Source organism: Vipera berus (assembly GCF_964194415.1).
Source record: "Vipera berus genome assembly, chromosome: 3".
Lineage (NCBI taxonomy): Eukaryota > Metazoa > Chordata > Lepidosauria > Squamata > Viperidae > Vipera > Vipera berus.
The window spans coordinates 189,408,687-189,427,759 of record NC_138204.1 but is presented as its reverse complement, the minus strand read 5'-3'; the positions used below and the strand labels follow the sequence as shown (position 1 = coordinate 189,427,759).

General features: G+C 42.5%; 1 protein-coding gene across 1 annotated transcript; it reads right to left on the bottom strand.

Moving 5' to 3' along the window:
- Positions 1–955: 955 nt before the first annotated feature.
- OSGIN2 (oxidative stress induced growth inhibitor family member 2) lies at positions 956–13,533 on the bottom strand (the record flags this gene model as incomplete). Its single annotated transcript, XM_081322421.1, has 6 exons — positions 956–3,120; positions 3,663–3,754; positions 7,161–7,352; positions 8,317–8,453; positions 12,449–12,603; positions 13,490–13,533. The coding sequence occupies 6 exons, from the start codon at positions 13,531–13,533 to the stop codon at positions 2,103–2,105; spliced, it is 1,638 nt and encodes a 545-aa protein (XP_081178547.1). The 3' UTR covers positions 956–2,102.
- Between the last annotated feature and the right edge of the window lie 5,540 nt (positions 13,534–19,073).

The window sequence follows — 19,073 nt, the reverse complement described above, 5'->3', positions numbered from 1 at the left end:
ATTTTGATACTTTGGCTCTAAGTTTCTAGTTAACAATATGGCTTTTAATAGTACTAAACCCTATGGGAAAACATACAAATACTGTGGTTCTTTTTCGGATTTTACTTGAGGAGAATCATAGAATATGGATTTCTGGATTGTATCACTGAAGTGTCTTAGGTACCTGCAAGGATTAACACACACACACAAATAAATATATGACCCCCCAAAAAAAGATTCCCCCCATCTTGGGCATGGGGGTATTTGTATAAAAAGGATATTTCCCTTATATGCCAAATTGAATGAAAACATTGAAAAAATAATTTTTGCACTCAAGGACTTCTATGAGTTAAGTGTTATTCTGATTTATGATAATTTCATAATCCAATAAACCATTAATTTAGGGAGGTCCCTCATAATGAAAATATGTAAAATCGTTTGTAAATGTTATTCCAATAAAGCAACCCAACCACAAATTCATTTGCTGCTTCCAATCAAATTGATTTTCTGCTATACTGAAAGGTTGTGCACTAAAATGTTTAAGAAAGATACAGTAATAATTAGAAAACCCCAAGTATGTAGATTTATACAGTCAAATTTGGACTAGTAGTATTCATTAAGTCTTTACAGGAACTTGATTACTTTTAGAAAAAGTTTCTAAAAGTTTAGTTTGTTATCCTGATGTGCAATGCAAATGATACAGACTTAAAAAGCCAACAACTGATTTGAAGGGACCCTCTTTAAAAATACTAAAATAGTTTAATGAATCTAGTCTCTTTATTGGCTGTTTTACAATGAATTTAACTTATGTGTCTCTAACACTGAGGATACTTACCTGAGTTTACAATAGTTCTGATTCAAATTCATAAGAGACGAAGTGTAGAAGCCAGAGGGCGAGTTTAAAAATGTTTATGTAAAAGAGGGAAAAGACAAATCTTTTGAACGCCATGCTTTTATTTAAAATTATTGGCAACCCTGAAGTTTATCCCTACAATTAAAAATTGGCAGTCTTTAAATGTTGGACATTCATTTAATCCCACACGCAATGTAATCCAGAATTATTATGTTACATACTCCATAATATACATAAGGGTAAAGTGAATTAAAAGTAAAAGCCTTTTATACTAGCCAACTTTTATATTTATAGTATAATTGGTTAGCAATTCCAGTTCCATATATTTAATATATTAGCATAAATTACATTTCGTATTTTCTTCTCATTTTCCCTAATAGTAAACACCCCAGCTTTAAATGAGCAGGGGCATAATTGTTAAAATTGGAGATTAGGAAACTAATTTGCTCCACATGCATTTTGATGTCTATAGGGATTGCTGCCAATGGACATAATCAAAGTTTAGGAGGCTAAAAAATAAACATTCATAGTTTATAAAAATTAAATACAAAGAGAACCACTAGTTATCCTTGTGGTTTCTATAGCAATAACTTTCATAATTAACATATACATTTTGCCTCAGATATATTGTGGATATATTGTAATGGAAACTACATAAAATATGGGCAAATTCTCCCATCTCCACATGCTTTCCTAGAGCATGACTTGTGTGTGAAATGTCAGATTTAGCTGGATTGTACTGCATGTTTTAGATTAATGATTGGTGCCTTCATCAGACTCAAGCACTAGATCTGATTTAGATGTACGAGATTAGGCACATCTCAAATTTGTAGCTAATTGAGATTCAGAATATGCAACATTCTCAGGTTGACTTTATAAAATCTTAGCTGCAAATAACTGGCTGAAAATTTGCCTTAATCTGTGTTAAGGAGAAAATTCTATCCTTGAATACTCATCTAGTTTTGTATAGCAAAACAATTAGCTTATGAGGAAAAACTTTATATATTTCTAAGCTTTGAAACCAAAGCAAATTGGCATGCATTGTTATCCTTTACAGTTGCCTTAATTGGAAGCAATTCCAGAAAAACTGCCATTTTTTTGCATTTTGCAAGGCTGCAATAATGTTGTAGCATCTTCCTCTATGAGGCAATGCAAGCACAAAAAACTGGTATGTATAATAAAACCAAGACTAATCACTTAGTTATTAATGGTCAGATTAGTTATTACCATATGCCTGCAGCTCCTCAGGTTATGTCTATGTCTACTTGCTTTAGGGCACTCCATCTGCACCTCTTTCAACTATAAATTGATGTTTCTTCTGTTTTGCAACTAAATGCCGTGTAATTCCCAATGCTCCCCCTTTTAAAAAGCGTACAAAATTGTCTCCAACCAATGGACCAAGTGCAAAAAGATTGGGTTCCTTTATACACTCATATGTATATGGATCAATTTCAATAGGGTTGCCCTTGCAAGTAACTGGTTCATTTGGATTATGGCATATGCTCTGGCCTTGATCCTTCAGGAAGCATAAGTTAGGATGCGAACCTATTAAGACTACAGCTAAAGAGAATTTTAAGATCTTCTTTAATCCCGAAGAACTCTGTAGGATACACTTCATATCGGGTTGAAAAGAAAGAACTTGATGTTCAGGGAAACTGGTATAAGCAGGATGCACGTTGTAATCCAGAGTAATTGACTGAGTACACATCATATGGTAGACTTTATGATATTCTGGATAAAGTTTTTTTGGTAGCTGTTTGAAAATTAAACTTGGGTCAGTGACCCTCCTACGGAATGCATGAATAATAGGTATATTGTTATTGTAAGCATACAGAACTGCATCTGCTGCTGTGAGTCCACCACCTATAATTAAAACTGGATCGGTTTTCCCATGCAATATTCCTTTATCTATGGCAGCTCCAAAATCAGATATGGTATGGAGCACAAAAGGAAAGTCTTCTCCTTCAACTTGCAATCGTCCAGGAGCATCAAAAGTTCCAGTAGCGAGAGCCACATTCTCAGCAAACAAGCAGAATGGCATATGAGAGCCATCTGCTGATCTCTGGTAACCTCTAATTTCCCAATTTCTTTTGATCAGTGTAGTCTGCCCACCTTGTTCTTCTATCTGCAAAGAGCTTTCGCTTTCACAGTCCTGATCCCGATAAAACTTTGATACAGATGTTATATAAGTATTTTCTCTGAAGTTTTTCTGTAAGCCCATGATTTTAACATAGTGCTTGTAATAATTTGCAACTTCCTCTGGCAGAACTCTGTCACACTTCATATTTCTGAAAAATCAGATGAGAAAATTATTTATATTTGTTATAGTTAAAGTATACAATCACAACAGAAACATCCCTCAACTCTAAATTTCATTGTAGTATCCCTTAAAGCCAAAAAAGAGGGGCAGTATAGTTATTCTGTTTTATTTTACAAAACACAAATTTATTTTATACTATCTCAACATTTCCCTCTAGGTGGAAATCTGAAGTATGATTTCCATTGAGCTGGAAACCTACAGTATGATCTCTACATCCAGGCATCAGTTTTCTTTCTACATCAGTATAAAAAAGAGCCATGGTGGCAAAGTGGTTAGAATGCAGTATTGCAGGCTAATTCTGCTGACTGCCGAATGCCAGCTGTTTGGCAGTTCGACTCTCACCAGCTCAAGGCTGACTCAGCCTTCCATCCTTCTGAGGTCAGTAAAATGAGGTCCCAGATTTTTGGTGCTAATATGCTGACTCTGTAAAACTGCTTAGAGAGGGCTGTGAAGCAGTGTGAAGCAGTATATAAGTCTAAGTGCTATTGCTAAAAATGTTACCAAGCTCACCTTCGTTTAGTAGCAGCCCAATCTTTAAATGCATATCCAGGTAATTCCATCCAGTTTCCAAAACTGATAGTGAGTATAGAACCTTCCATAGACTAGATGGAAATAAAATCATGACTTCATTCAAAATATATAATCTTATCTTTCTATAAAAATAGTATTGCATTTTGAAGATTAATTTTAAAAGAAACTGAAATATATACCATGCATTACGTACAAAAGGCCAATTAATTTATTATTTGTTTCACAGGTTTCCAGTGACTCTTACTAAAAGTATACTTATTCAGTTTGTCATGGTGATATTTAGAATAAAACGCTTCCAAGCTCTATTGCTGATAGGGAAACTAAATAATCCAGAGCATCACATTACAAGCTACATTTGACAATGTAATCAGAGAAAAAAAAATCATCTCCTGACATAAGATAATCTACCTTTCATCATCATGTTTTCATTTTGGTAGGATTCATTTTGCTACTTTCTTAGTCTTATTATGAATGTCTTCAGTTGATACTATCCAGTGATTATTGTTTGCAATAAAATAGGGACTTCAGGATCTAACAGTAGGTTTTGCTAAACATTGCCTATAGTAACTAATTGATCCAATTAACAAAAAATAGGATTAGGATAAAAAAATAATATAATCTTCCATATTCTAAGCCTGTGAAAATGAGGACAGAAAATGTGCTAAACCAACTGCTAAGCAATCAGATTTAATATTTTTATGGATCATTAAAAATACTGGGTTATTCATGGGATGCTAAGAGCACAGTGGCTCACAGGGTTAGAACAATCTGCAAGCTCGCATTCGGGACCCAAGTGCTGCGATGTGGTGGGGTGAGCTCTTGTCATTCACTCCAGCTCCTGCTGACCTAGCAGTCTGAAAGCGTAGTAGATAAACAGCTACTACTTTGGTGGGCTCACTAATGGGGACATGAAAGGAGCCCCCAATGGTTATCTCCTAGGCAACAGGATGGTTCCGCCCTAGGCGCCTTATGGACCCTGAGCGGTTCCAAACGGCGCTTGGGCCCCCACCTGCCTCCTTTGCTCACAGCTCGGTCGATGCCCTGGTGGAAGCCTGGGAAAGGGCAGCCACAGAGGCACTCGACCAAGTTGTACCCATGCGGCCCTTGACCCGACGCAGATCCCACCGGCCCCATGGTTCTCCATGGAGCTCCGCGAGATGAAGCGTCGGAGACGGGGCCTAGAGAGCTGTTGGAGGTCCAGCCGATCCGAATCCGACCGGTTACGACTAAGGTCGTTTACGAGAACTTATCTCGCAGCATTGAGGGTGGCTAGGTCTAACCACTTTGCCACCCTCATTGCGTCCGCAGAGAATCGCCCGGCCGCCCTGTTTAGGGTGACTCGCTCTCTCCTTAATCAGGAGGTGAGGGAGGAACCCTTGCAGGGTCGAGCCGAGGAGTTTAGTCGATTTCTGTCGGACAAAATCGCTCGGATCCGGACCGGTTTGGACTCCGACTGGGCAGAGTCTGACGAAGAGGATACGGGCGGTCTTGTCGATTTAATCTGGGAAGAGTTCGATCCTGTGACACCTGAAGAAGTGGACAAGATCATGGGGAAGCTGAGCTCCACCACGTGTTTGTTGGACCCGTGCCCCTCCTGGCTGACTTATGCAGCCCGGGATGGGACACGAGGCTGGCTCCAGGCAGTGATTACTGCTTCTTTGAGTCACGGTAGTTTTCCCGCCGCCTTGAAGGAGGCGGTGGTGAGACCCCTCCTCAAGAAGCCTGCCTTGGACCCAGCAATTTTAAACAACTATCGTCCGGTCTCCAACCTTCGCTTTTTGGCGAAGGTTGTTGAGAGCGTGGTGGCGCATCAGCTCCCTTTGTTCTTGGAGGAAGCTGACTACCTAGACCCGTACCAATCGGGTTTCAGGCCCGGGTACAGCACGGAGACGGCATTGGTCGCGCTGGTGAATGATCTCTGGCGGGCTCGGGACAGGGGTTGTTCCTCTGTCCTAGTCCTTTTAGACCTCTCAGCGGCTTTTGATACCATCGACCATGGTATCCTGCTGCGACGTCTCAGGGGGTTAGGAGTGGGAGGCACGGTTCTCCAGTGGTTCTCCTCTTACCTCCTGGGACGTTCGCAGTCGGTGTTAGCAGGGGGGCAGAGATCGACCCTGAGACCTCTCATTTGTGGAGTTCCTCAGGGGTCGGTTCTCTCGCCTCTCCTGTTCAACATCTATATGAAGCCGCTGGGTGAGATCATTCGTGGTTTTGGAGTTGGGTATCACCAATATGCTGATGATACCCAACTTTTTATTTCTACCCCAAACCACCCCAGCGATGCCCTCGACGTGATGTCCCGTTGCCTGGAGGAGGTCCGGGTCTGGATGGGGAGGAACAGGCTTCGACTCAACCCTGACAAGACTGAGTGGCTGTTCGTGCCGGCATCCCGGGAAATTCCGATTATCCCATCATTGGCCATGGGGGGTGAGCTATTACCCCCCGTAGATAGGGCCCGCAACTTGGGGGTCCTTCTAGATTCACAGCTCTCTTTGGAAGAGCATATTGGAGCTGTGACTAGGGGGGCCTTTGCCCAGGTTCGCCTGGTGCGCCAGTTGCGGCCCTATCTAGACCGGGATGCCTTGCGCACAGTCACTCATGCGCTCGTGACCTCTCGTCTAGACTACTGTAATGCTCTCTACATGGGGCTGCCCTTGAGGTCCACCCGGAGACTCCAGCTGGTGCAGAATGCAGCCGCGCGAGTCGTCTTGGGAGTTTCCCGATACTCCCATGTTACACCTCTGCTCCGCGAGCTGCATTGGCTACCGGTTGCTCTCCGGGTGAGGTTCAAGGTGTTAGTTATGATGTACAAAGCCCTTCATGGCATGGGTCCGGATTACCTACGGCAACACCTGCGACCGGCGTCAACGTCCCTCCGTCCAGTGCGCTCCCACAGAGAGGGCCTCCTCAGGGTGCCGCCGATCAAAGAATGCCGATTGGTGACCCCCAGGGGGAGAGCGTTCTCTGTGGGCGCGCCAGACCTTTGGAACAGCTTACCGGTTGAGCTCCGGACGGCCCCCGACCTTCGCTCCTTCCGGCGCGATCTTAAAACATTCTTTTTCGAACAAGCTGGCCTGGTCTGACGGGATGGGGTTGGGTTTTTGAAATTAGTTTTTAACTTAATATGTATTGTTTTTATGGGCATGATGTTTAATTGGTTTTTAATGGTTTTTTAATTTTTGTATCTGATTTTTATTGTGTATTGCCCTGTTCACCGCCCTGAGTCCTTCGGGAGAAGGGCGGTATAGAAATCAAATTATTAAATTAAAATTAAATTAAACAGTGATGTCACCAGTTAATCCTTTCAACCCTGAAGTGCCTCAGTGCTTCCAACATGAATACGATGACGATGGGATGCTGTGCATGATAAAAGCTCAAAAAAATATAAATGGGCATTTGCTGTAGAAGTCACAACCAATCAGAAGTCCTACGTTGTACATGTACATAGCTGATTAAAAAAGTTAAAGTTATTCTTACATGCCAAGCACCACCAGGTGGGCCTTTGCCAAGCACTATATGAGGTATGCACTGATGTGGTTCAAATTTCCATTGAAGAACTGGTGGGTACTTAAATCCAAAATCAGCTTCAGGATGAAGCAAAGTGTCAAATAGAACTGCAACAGGATTTGAAGAGCGTCCTTCCAGGCCTTCAGCCAAGTACTCTAATTCCTGATTTGAAAAGATAAGATTTAAATGGCTGTTCAACTTTTCCTCAGAGAACATGTGTAGTGGAAAAAACACTTTGCTTCCCTTGTACATCAGTTATATGAATCTTCTTACAAATTCTTTGAACCTAGTTTCTTTACTTCCTGTTTACAAATTCAAGATTGATTTGTCCTTTGATTTTAATTAGCTTGGAAGTTTTTTTTTGGGGGGGGAGATAACCCCAGAATATCTAGAGACCATGGTATAAGACTGACAAATTTGTGTTGGGAATGCATTAGAGTCAAGATTTAGCTGTATATATACATAGCTAAATATGGAGAATGTCTTATTAATGTATTATAATTGAACAGTTTCTTTTTGGCAGCTTTTTTTTTGGAAAAGCTTATATCCATTTTAGTGATATTGTGATGTCTGTGACACACCATAAAATAGTTTGCTCAGCTCTACTATTTAGTTCACATTAAATTAATAGATCACAGGATTATTAATAGCCACTACTTATGATACCTAAAATGTATCACCTTTTGGAAATAAATATACTAGTGTGGAAGTACACTGAAAACTGAGTTTGATCTTTGGGAAATGTTTATATATTTATTGCATAGTACATGTCTGGTACCTTGTATTTCAAGTGCACTTTATATTAACTGCAATAGCAGGAAACAATAAAAGCTACTGGCAGCTTACAATACAAATGGAATCAATATTTTTAAGTCTGGATATATAATATGTAATCAACTATGACATAAAATTAAATGTTTCATAGCTAAAATATATTTTTTGATTAATAAGCATATAAGCATAAGATTAACATATACTGTACCCAGGGCTTTTTGTCTCATAGAACGCTCAGAACGGAGTTCCGGCACCTTTTTTGGATGGAACCTTGTAGCGTAGGCAAGGCGGGTTGTATGACATGTGTGAGTTCCGGCACCTTTTTCTTTTACAAAAAAAGCACTGACTGTACCTGATCAACAATAGAAAGATGAATAGCTTCTTTTAACTTATTGTACAAAATAAGATTTGGATGTTCCGCGTCGGGAGATAAATATGGTCTATATCCAGATAACATGTAAGAGAGGCATATTCCAGAAGGTCCATTACCTGTTTGTTTTTGGGGAAAAATAATAAAAAAAAGAAATGAACATATTATATCAAAATTAAATATTTTTAAACCTACTGATTTAGAAGTAAATGCTTTTCATTTACAATTCCTTCCATAGAAAGTTGGATAAAAACCTGGAATTTTCAAAAACTCAGACTTATTGCTAGATTGATATTCAATGTTCACATTTTAGACATTGTTTTAATAATTTTTAAACTGCTATTGATATTAGGAAAATATGTAAGTGAAGTGCTATTTTATAACTATGATTTTTATTATTTTGTATTAAATCATTAATAAGTAATTAGAACTAATTAATAATAATCATTTCTTAGCTGATCTTGAAAAGCTAATAAAGAGCAGACCAGCTTAATTAAATACAGGAAGTGTAAACTAGATTGAAAATTTAAAACAAAACAAAACAAAACAGAGATGTCAATGAAACACAGCTTACAGCTTGTTGCCAAGAAAACTACATTGTGTCACCAGGATTCAAATTTTATCTGAACATAGTCTAGGCAAATTCAGTATCTCTTTACCCTTTAGAGGTATTTCTTGACTTATGACCATAGTGGAGCCTTTCCATAAAGGTCCTAAGTTATGAAAGTTGTAAAACGGGGTCATTTATACGAACCACCCAATTTTACAACTTTTCAATAGTCATTAAGTGACTGCCTCAAGGAAATCAATGGTTCACTATAGGAGCATTTTAGCTGAAAATAGAAATAAATGCTGGTTTTCTGCAAAGCCGTCATATAGCTGCATGACTGGGGACACTGCAAACAGCCGTAAATGCAGTCCAGCTGCTGAGCGCCTGAAGCTCAATTACATGATTATGGGGTATGTGTGTGTGTGAAACTTTGAATCTGGGTCAAAACTATTACCCAGATAAATTTGTTGAAACTTTGACAGCCACTAAATATCAAGAACTATATAACTTTACAAAGAGGTATCTCAAATTATTTTAAACTTGTCATTCTGAAGGTCTCTTTAAGATGGGTTAATAAGCAATTTCCAAAATCAGAAAATGAGGCTTGTGAATTTAGTATCCTTTAAAAAAAAAACTTTACTGTGGTTGTGAGCAAGATGCCTAATCTGTTAGTCTTTTGGTGCTTACGCCTATAGGAGATCTCTACCATTAATCCCCCCACAAGAAACACCTATCAATAGCACATGGGGCAATCTTCGGTCTTCTCTTTATTCAGAGAGATTCTGAAGAACCGGTTTACTTATTAGTACTTCGGTCTTTGCCATAATTCTACTTTCATGGAGATGTCTTCAATTCACTTGCCTCCCCCAGAAGTCCCACCCAGTATCAAGTTTTACGAGAATCTTAATTTCACCAATTAATAATGTTATTTGACATTCTGAAAATTATTGATAACTTTTCCTTCCATTTTAATGGAGATATACTGAATTTTCTTAAGCATCATTTGCAAGAAGGATCTTGGAAGTATTCATGAAAGGCAATTAAAAATGCATACAAATTTCCAAAGAGTTAATCCTTCCCCCTCCACACCTTACCATCAGCTACTTCCATAGCTAAATGGAACAAAGTGGAATAGGTTTAAGACATTTCAAAAGTTTATGTAACCTGTTAATAATGCCTATTCTTTCCTAAAGCATGTAAAAGCAAGCAACTGACCAGAAATTAATAAAGCATATACAGGTTGACCTTGCTGCCTCAATGCAGCAACCATTCAAAGCTATGATAGTGCTGAAAAAATAACTATGTGACCAAGGTGCACATTTGTGAGCTTTGCAGTATCTGTCTCTGTTATTTGATCAGCATTATAGTCAGTCAGTACATGACCTGTGTTTGACCCATTTCTTTAATTTTTTTCCACCTCTAAGAGTGGACAGATTGTTAAAATAAGAAATCTCTTCAGGCAATCCCTTCTGTGTCTGATCCTTTTTCTCCTCCTCTCCTCGCAGAATGGAGAAATTGGAGAGGAAGAGATTACAAGAGACCAAGGAGGCACAGAGTTGGTACTAGTACATCCCTTTGTGTATTCTTTATTGTGTGCCTATTTATTCCCTCGTAATCCCTTCCTCCTGAATGAATGTAAATACAAACATTAATTCCCTTTTTGTTAATTATCCCAAAGCTGAGGTGAATATTTCATAGGGCATGGGAGTGTGTGTGGGGGGGGAGTGGAAGTAAATTGTAAGCATAGTCACAGACATGTGACTTTCCCCTTAACAACTGTGTCAATTAGAAATAACTGACTCCAACTGTGGTCAATAAATGAGGACTACTTTTATCTAAAGCCAGCAGGGCAGAAAGTTGATATGGAGGGATGATCTGAAATTAAGAAGTGTTGAATGGAGAAGAAGCTTCTTGGATGAGAAGCGAAACATCTTCAAAGAAAAAGAAAGTCCAGTTGCCTCCTGAAAAAGGACCTTTGGGAAAACCATGACCTGGATGACTGAGAATCTCCATAGACATTTAGCTATGCACTTTGGGATGAACACCCTTTGAATGGTATGGGAGTATGAACAGATTTCCAGAAAATATTGCAGACTACAGGAACCATTTACGCTTCAATTTGAGATGCAAGGCAACAGAGACTCACTCCCAATAGCCTGCGCCTGTCTTCAACAGTGAAGGGACACAGGGCAAAAAACATCCTGCAGCCAAGAAGGCTCCACACATATTTGCACTGCTCAGGTGAACCTGAGGACACAGGCAAACCTCCAAGTGGCAACTCTCTAAAAGAATGCAAATGACCATCTGTCTTCAAGGAATATAAATCCTTCCATTCCCCACCATCCAGTCAGAGTTGAAGAAGCTTCTTGGATGAAAGGTGAACATCTTCAAAGAAAAACAAGTCCAGTTGTGTCCTGAAAAAGTACCTTTGGGACAACCATTACCTGGCTGACTGAGAACCTCCACAGACATTCCATTCCAAATTCTGCACTGTAAAGTAGATTTTAAAATCTAAAAAGGGAATTTACCTAGTTCAATTACATATATAAAAATGTCTTTGTTAATTCTTAAAATCTGCTTTGGAATCTTTGTAGATGTTAAAAAAAGTATTAACATATCAGTGCTGCCCACAGTCTTTCAATCTTACAGATACAATTCAAAAGTAATGGTGCCAAGGGGTAGAACACAGAATCATAGGGCTGGAAGGGACCTCAGAGGTCTTCTAGTCCAATCCCCTGTTCAAGGCAGAAGAATTTATACCATCCCAGTTAAATGGTTGTCCAGTCTATTTTTTTAAAACCTACAATGATGGAGCCACAACTCTGGGAGGCAAGCTATTCCATTGATTAATTGTTCTCATTATCAGAAAATTTTGCCTTTCTTCTAGACTGAATATCTATAGAAATTCTCAGTCATCTAGGACACGATTGTCCCAAAGATGTTTTTTCAAAGGCAACGGGACTTTCTTTGTTTTTCCTTTTGCTTCTCATCCAAGAAGCTTCTTCAGTTCTTCAACAGTTCTTGTCTTTGAAAAAGCACATTTGAGTTCTAGGTTGGATCTCTCTTTGACAAGCTTCCATCCATTACTTCGTGTTGTGGCCTCTGAAGCTTTGGAAAAGAAGTCAATCCCCTCTTCTCTGTGACAGCCACTCAAGTTCTGGAAGATAATTATCATATTCCCCCTAATCTTTTTCTTTGAAAGTTCCCTCAATTGTTTACCATACGATTTAGCTTTCAGATCCTTTATCAGCTTTGTTGCCCTTCTCTGCACTCTTTCTAGGACCTCAGCATCTTGTTTTATGATGCCCAGAACTATGTGCAATATTATACATTTAGTTAGACCCCAAAGCCAGACTTCGTAGACAAACTATATATGCTGGCAAAAAATTATTTCAGCTACAAAATCTTTTCCAATACCATCTGATAACTGTATGTCAGATAAGGTTTATGAGCTAACAAGGATACACATAAGTGAAATTGATTAAGTCATCAGTTTTTTCTATATAATTTAATAATAGAAATTCATTATTAGCTAAGCATGAAACCTATTTGAGAGTAACTCACCGATTATTACTATAGGCAAAGTCAATGTTGGGTCCACAGGTAGCGTACTTTCTTGTAGTAATGGCATGGTTTTAGCGTTGGTTCCAAGATTGTCACCAAAATACTGCACTAAGGAATTCAAAAAGCATCCTTCAGCTTCTGGACTACCGTAATTTCTATTTAAAAGGAAACAAAACAAATCATTATTATAAAACAACCTTCACTGTAAATACTTCCTTCGTTCATGCTGATTTGTTAAATACAGTATTTTAGCCACATGCTAATATATGTTATTTTTCCCCCAAGAAACATATGAACAATAGGGGTGACAGATTGCTGAGGTTTTAATCGTGAAACAAGATCATTTTAAAAATCAAGTAGTGAATACAAAACTCTACATCTAAATATGTATAAACGGAATGCTTACTTAACAGGATTCTTTGGGTTTTTCAAATAAATAACATACCTTGCCTGGATCAACAAACAAAGAGAAGAGAGGGGGTGTGAGTTCATTAATTGACTCTGGATCTGTTTTCCCCCCCCCCATTTGAGGAGTAACTATTATAGAAATGGCATTTTTTTTAAAAAAAAGGCATCCGAATAAATAACTTCGAGACATAAATTTTTAAATGTATACGCTACACACGTATGCATGCCGAAAAAGGGGAAGTGACAAAATGAAATACAATTTGTCTTGCACATTTTCAATCGAGACACACACACACACACAAACACACACAAACACAAACACACACAAAACGATTCGGGAAGGCGGCGTTTCCGAGCGCGTGCAACCGGGCCGGCGCTTCTCCGCCTCAGCCGCCCATACCGCCCCCATCCCCACGACCTCGTGTGCGCCAGGCCTCCGCCAGGATGCTCCGGGGCTCCTCGCCTCGCATTCCTCAGCGGCAGCAAGTGCTTACCGCCGGGTTTCCTGAAGCCGGCCTAACGCGCCGGATCCTGGATGGCCCTCAAGTCGCGGGTTCCCCAGGAGGAAGAGTCGGAAGCCGGCGGCGTCCCCGGCGCCACGCTTGGTAGCCGACTGCGGCTCGAGGCGCTTACCTGAAGCGGCTGGTTAAGGAGCATCGGCAGCACCACACCGTCATGAGGGACTGAGGAAAGAGGACGTCGAGAGATGGAGATGCGGCGGCGGCCGCTGCGGTTGCCGCCGCCTCCTTCCTTTCTTCTGCCGCCGCGCTGGGGGCCGCTGTTGGTTGCCGCTGCCTCCTCCCCCTCGCATTTCGCCTCGCGAGCGGCGCTGTGCCAGAGGAGCGGAGGCGGAGCCTGGCTTGGACCAGGCGGGCGGAGGGCAGCGGAGGGAGGGTCTGTCCTCGGTGTCGGGCGGGGAGGGGGGGGACGTAAGACGACGCTTAGGGGGAGCTCGCTTCTCCCGAGAGCGTCTAGGACAGGGGTCTTCAAACTTGGCCCTTTTATGACTTGTGGACTTCAACTCCCAGAATTCCTCAGCCAGCAAAGCTGGCTGAGGAATTCTGGGAGTTGAAGTCCACAAGTCATAAAAGGGCCAAGTTTGAAGACCCCTGGTCTAGGAAGGAGGGAAAGGAGGTGAAAAGCAGCCGCGAGGACCGCAGCGGCGAAGGTTGGAGGGCGGCGACCAATCGCGCTTCTTTAGCAAGTGCCTTAGGATGACTGCAGGGGTTCTTCTCGGGAGTGAGCTGCAGCTCTGGGTCTCCCAATTCTGTACCAAATGTCCCTTTAAAAATACCATCAGCATCCTCCCCATCATCCCTCGGATGCTTCTCTCTACAATTACAAAAGAAAAAGCAATGGAAGGTGTTATGTATTGGGCTCAATAGTAATACCATGTGGGTTGCTGGAGCAGCTAAGGGGTCTCCAGCAACTCAGACTACGAGTCTCCAGTGCTGCTATTGCAGACATGTCAAACACAAGGCCCGGGGGCCGTATCCGGCCCGCGAAGTGGTTTCATGTGGCCCGTGAAGCCATCCTGGAAACAGTGAGGGAACGCCCCCCCCCTGCCTTAGCCCTGGCCCAGAGACCCTCCTTCTGCCAGAGACCCTCAGATCTGTCCCACTCCTGCCCAGGCCCCCATAGGCACCCTTGATGCAAATGATGTAGAGCTGGCCATGCCCACCCAGTAGGCCATACGCACTTTAGCCACTCCCACCCAGTAGGCCACACCCACCCTGGCCATACCCACGCGGCCCCCTGAGGGCAACCGCAATGCTGATGCGGCCTTCAATGAAATTGAGTTTGACACCCCTGTGCTATTGGCTATCCCTAGACGGAAGGCAATGGTTGCTTCAAACCTATTGCCTGCTGCCTAGGTGCTAGACCAGGGGTAGGCAACCTCGGCTCTTTTATGACTCATGGACTTCAACTCCCAGAATTCCTGAGGTCCGTGAGTCATAAAAGAGCCGAGGTTGTCTACCGCTGGGCTAGACTATATATTGCGGCTAGTTACAGCCCAATTCTCAGTTCAGATCTTGCAAGCAATAAACCATGAGCTTCTCTGAACTCACTTGCCTTGTTTTCATTCCTCCTCCAAAGAACCCACTACACAACACTGGCAACGAAGGAGGGATCCTGCTTCTCTGAAAAAGAGCTGAAGTCTTAGAGGGGAAGGCAGCGCACACCGGAGGGAAAAGGCAGTTTCCCCCCCCTCAAGGTCTGCTAGCAAACTATGCTAGCGACCTCGTGCTCAGTGGATTCATTCCCTGAGCCTGGGAAGCAGGATTGGAAGAAACTGCAGGAACCAGCAGAGACAGAATGCCGAAGGTCGGGAGACTTCGAGAATTTGACATAAAGCACCCAGAGGAATGGCCATCCTATTTGTCCCAGGTAGAAAACTACCTCCGGGCAAACCAGATCACAGAAGGACTGAAGTCCGCAATGCTACTTTGCCTGTGCGGCCCAGCAACCTTTGATTTGGCCGAGAACCTTTTTGCTCTGACACTGATAGAATCGGTCTCCTACGCAGACCTCAGAGAGAAGCTAACCGAACATTTTCAGCCCAAGATGTCTGAGATAGCATGGTGTTTCAAGTTTGACCAGAGAGTACAGCAACCCGGTGAATCAGCTTCAGAATTCATCGCGGGCCTGAGGCAGGCCTTTGTAAATTTTCAAATTTAGAAGAGAGACTACCAGACCGGCTCGTCTGTGGCCTACGGAACCGAACGCTTCAACAGAGACTCTTTGCCAAACCGAACTTAACGTTTTCAGAAGCACAAGACGAAGTAATGGCCAACGAAGCCGCCAGGGGGGCAGTTCAAACAGTACAGCCTGCCAAAACGACAAAGCATGAAGAAATGGTCCACCACGAGGACGCCAATTGCCCCAAAGAGTCTTCCGAGGAAGAAGAGCCTGAAATCAACAGACTCCAAAAGCAACCCAAAAGAAACACCGCAACAGCCGGCAGCAAGAGAACACTTACAAGGCAGTTCTCTTACCTACATGTAATGGGTGCAGCGGCATCCATGTTCACGCCGATTGCAGATTCTGATGAGCCATGTGCAGAGCTTGCGGCAGGACAGGCCACATCATAGCGGTTTGCAGAGCCCGCCAGAGGAACCGGCCACCCAAACACCAGTCGGAAGAACTGACTAGGAGAGGTACTGGGGCCCAGGGTCCGGTTAGTGTGGGGTTTTTCAGAAGCCGTAGAAGTGTGTGTCGCACTGGGGCCTGACGCCCCCTCAAACCTAAACTCAGACTCCTGGTAGAGCTATAAGGAGTTCCTTGTAAAATGGAATTGGACTCTGGCTCTGCAGTCTCAATTGGTTTGATGCCTTAGGTATTCAGATTACTGGTATCCATTGGACACAAACTGCAGACCTCGTCAGTGTGCGAGGACTATGGAGATGTTTTGGATTCAACCCTAGGAATGTACACAGGCCCGCCTATCTCATTTAAGCTAGATCCCAATGTAGTTCCAATCAGGGTTAAACCTCGTAGGGTCCCCTTTGCCTTAAAACATAAAATTGATTCAGAAATTGACAAGCTTGTAGAGCAGGGCATTTTACAGCCAGTCGATGGAGGGGAGTGGGAAACTCCTATAGTCACCCCACTTAAAGCCAATGGGGAAATTCACATTTGTACTGATTATAAATGCACTCTAAATAAAGCCCTCAAGCAATGTGCTTACCCGGTTCCAGTGGTCAACCACATTTTAGCCTCCTTGCAAGGGGGTACTATTTTTGCTAAACTAGATTTAGCACAGGCCTATCAGCAATTGCCGGTTGATGAGGCCACAGCTGCAGGTCAGACGATCGTGACTCACAGGGGGGCTTTCAAAGTAAAACGCTTACAGTTTGGAGTCTGTGTTGCTTCAGGCATATTCCAGGGGATCATGGAACGCACACTTAAAGGCATTCAGGGCGTCGGCCCTTATTTTGATGATGTTCTTATTGCTGGGGAATCCCCAGAAGTGTTAGCCAGAAGGCTGTTCTACAGAGGTTTTGCGAAGCAAGCCTCAATTTAAAAAAGAGCAAGTGTAGTATTGGGGTCCCTTCAACAGAATTCCTGGGATTCAGAATTGATGCTAACAGTATTCACCCTGCTGAATACAAAGTGAAGGCCATTAAAATGGCTCCTAGGCCCAAATCTAAAGGAGAGCTACAAGCATTCTTGGTCCTCCTCAACTTCTATCACACATTTCTACCTCACAAGGCTGCACTAGCAGAGCCCCTGCACAGGCTTCTAGATAAGAAAGCTCCATGGACTAGTCTACATGAAAAAAGTTTCCTGGACTTAAAAGCACTATTGTCAGAAAAGTCCACTGTAACTGATTACAAAGAGTCTAAACCAGTTGTCTTGCATGTGATTCATCTCCCTATGGGGTGGGGGCAGTTTTAAGTCACTTAGAAAAAAATGGAACACAGGTTCCTATAGCATTCTACTCAAGGACATTGTCCTCTGCTGAGCGCAACTATGCTCAGATTGACAAAGAGGCCCTAGCCATTGTTGCTGGAATAAAAAATTCCATGACTATTTATATGGCAGGAACTTCACAGTCTTTACAGACCAAAAACCTCTGTTGGGACTTTTCACAACAGACATGAATGGTGAGGACAACGGAGGAATCACTCAAGCGCATTGTAACAGGTGACTGGCATCACAGATTGGCAGATTTTCTACTCTGCCAGCATTCTATGCCCTGTACTGCTACAGGCAAAAGTCCTGAAGAACTGCGTTGGGGGAGATGTTTGATTACTAAACTGGACAGGTTGTATCCAGATAGAGTGGCAGCTGAAGCCTCTCAATCAAAACCCCCAAGGGGGCTGCACATGGGCGATTGGGTTTGGGCCAGGAACTATGTTCATGGGAATCTGTGGGTTCCTAGTCAAATTACCAAGGCATCCGGACTCCTATCTTGTGAAGTGGGGCTGGCGGGAGGGCGAGTTGTCAGACGACACATTGATCAGCTCAGGAAACAGTTTCCAGAATGGCCACTAAGTGAGGACTGCATCATAAGTCCCTCCCAAGGTCCTCAAACTTGCGGCCAAGCCAGTCCTCAGATGGACTCTCAGGACTTTTCATTCATAACCAATGAGGAAACAGATGGAGATGTGGGGAGTCCAGGAATGCAACATGGATCCCCTGAAGGAGCAAGCCAACCAGACTTCGGCAACCGCTGTGCCTACTCTGCTGATCAGTCTGACTCTGGGGTGGGCCAACCTGGAGAGGCCCTTGACTCAGGAACATCAAGGGACACAGGTCTACCCAGCCCACTGGGTAAGCTGGTAGACCACAAAGTGACTGGAATTCCGAGACGTTCCACTAGGGCTTACAAGCCTCCTTCATATCTTGCTGATTACGTTGTAAAATAAAGATCTATAATGTTGTTGTATTGCAACTTGCCACTGTACTACAGAAACTAGCGTTATGATGTTAACTGTCTAGAGTACTGTCAATGAAGGCCTATTCATTCAGATGCTATGATGCTAACTGTCTAGTGTGCTGTCAATGAAGCCTATTCATTCAGATGCTGTAAGTTAACCTTGTAACCTATATGGGTTGTTTTTCTATTAATATTATGTAAGATTGTTTTGATAATGAGTCTTGATAATTGTATTAAGACTAACTTATGCTATAATATTGTCTGATCTAAGAGGGGAGGGGTGTTATATATTGGGCTCAATAGTAATACCACATGGGTTGCTGGAGCAGCTAATGGCTCTCCAGCAACCCAGACTACAAGTCTCCAGTGCTGCTATTGGCTATTCCTAGGCCGCAATGGTTGCTTCAAACCTATTAGCTGCTGCCTAGGGGCTAGATTATATATTGCGGCTAGTTACAGCCCAATTCTCAGTTCAGATTCTGCAAGCAAATAAACATGAGCTTTCCTGAACTCACTTGCCTCATCTTCATTCCTGCGCCAAAGAACCTGCTACACAACAGAAGGAGAGACCATTATTATGCCTGTTTCCACTAGAACACCCCCCCCCCCAAATAAACGTGGCTTGATTAGACCACTGCAATGGTGGAGCTTCATTTTTCTCCTTGCAGCGCAGTTAGGAAAATACCATACTGCTAAGCTTGTAAGCCGCCCTGAGTCTTTGGAGAAGGGCGGGATATAAATGGAATTAAAATAAAAAAATAAAAAAATACTATATTTTTGCCATTTGATTGGGTTCAAGTGTTGATCTCCTGCTTAAAGGAAATGTAGTAAAGT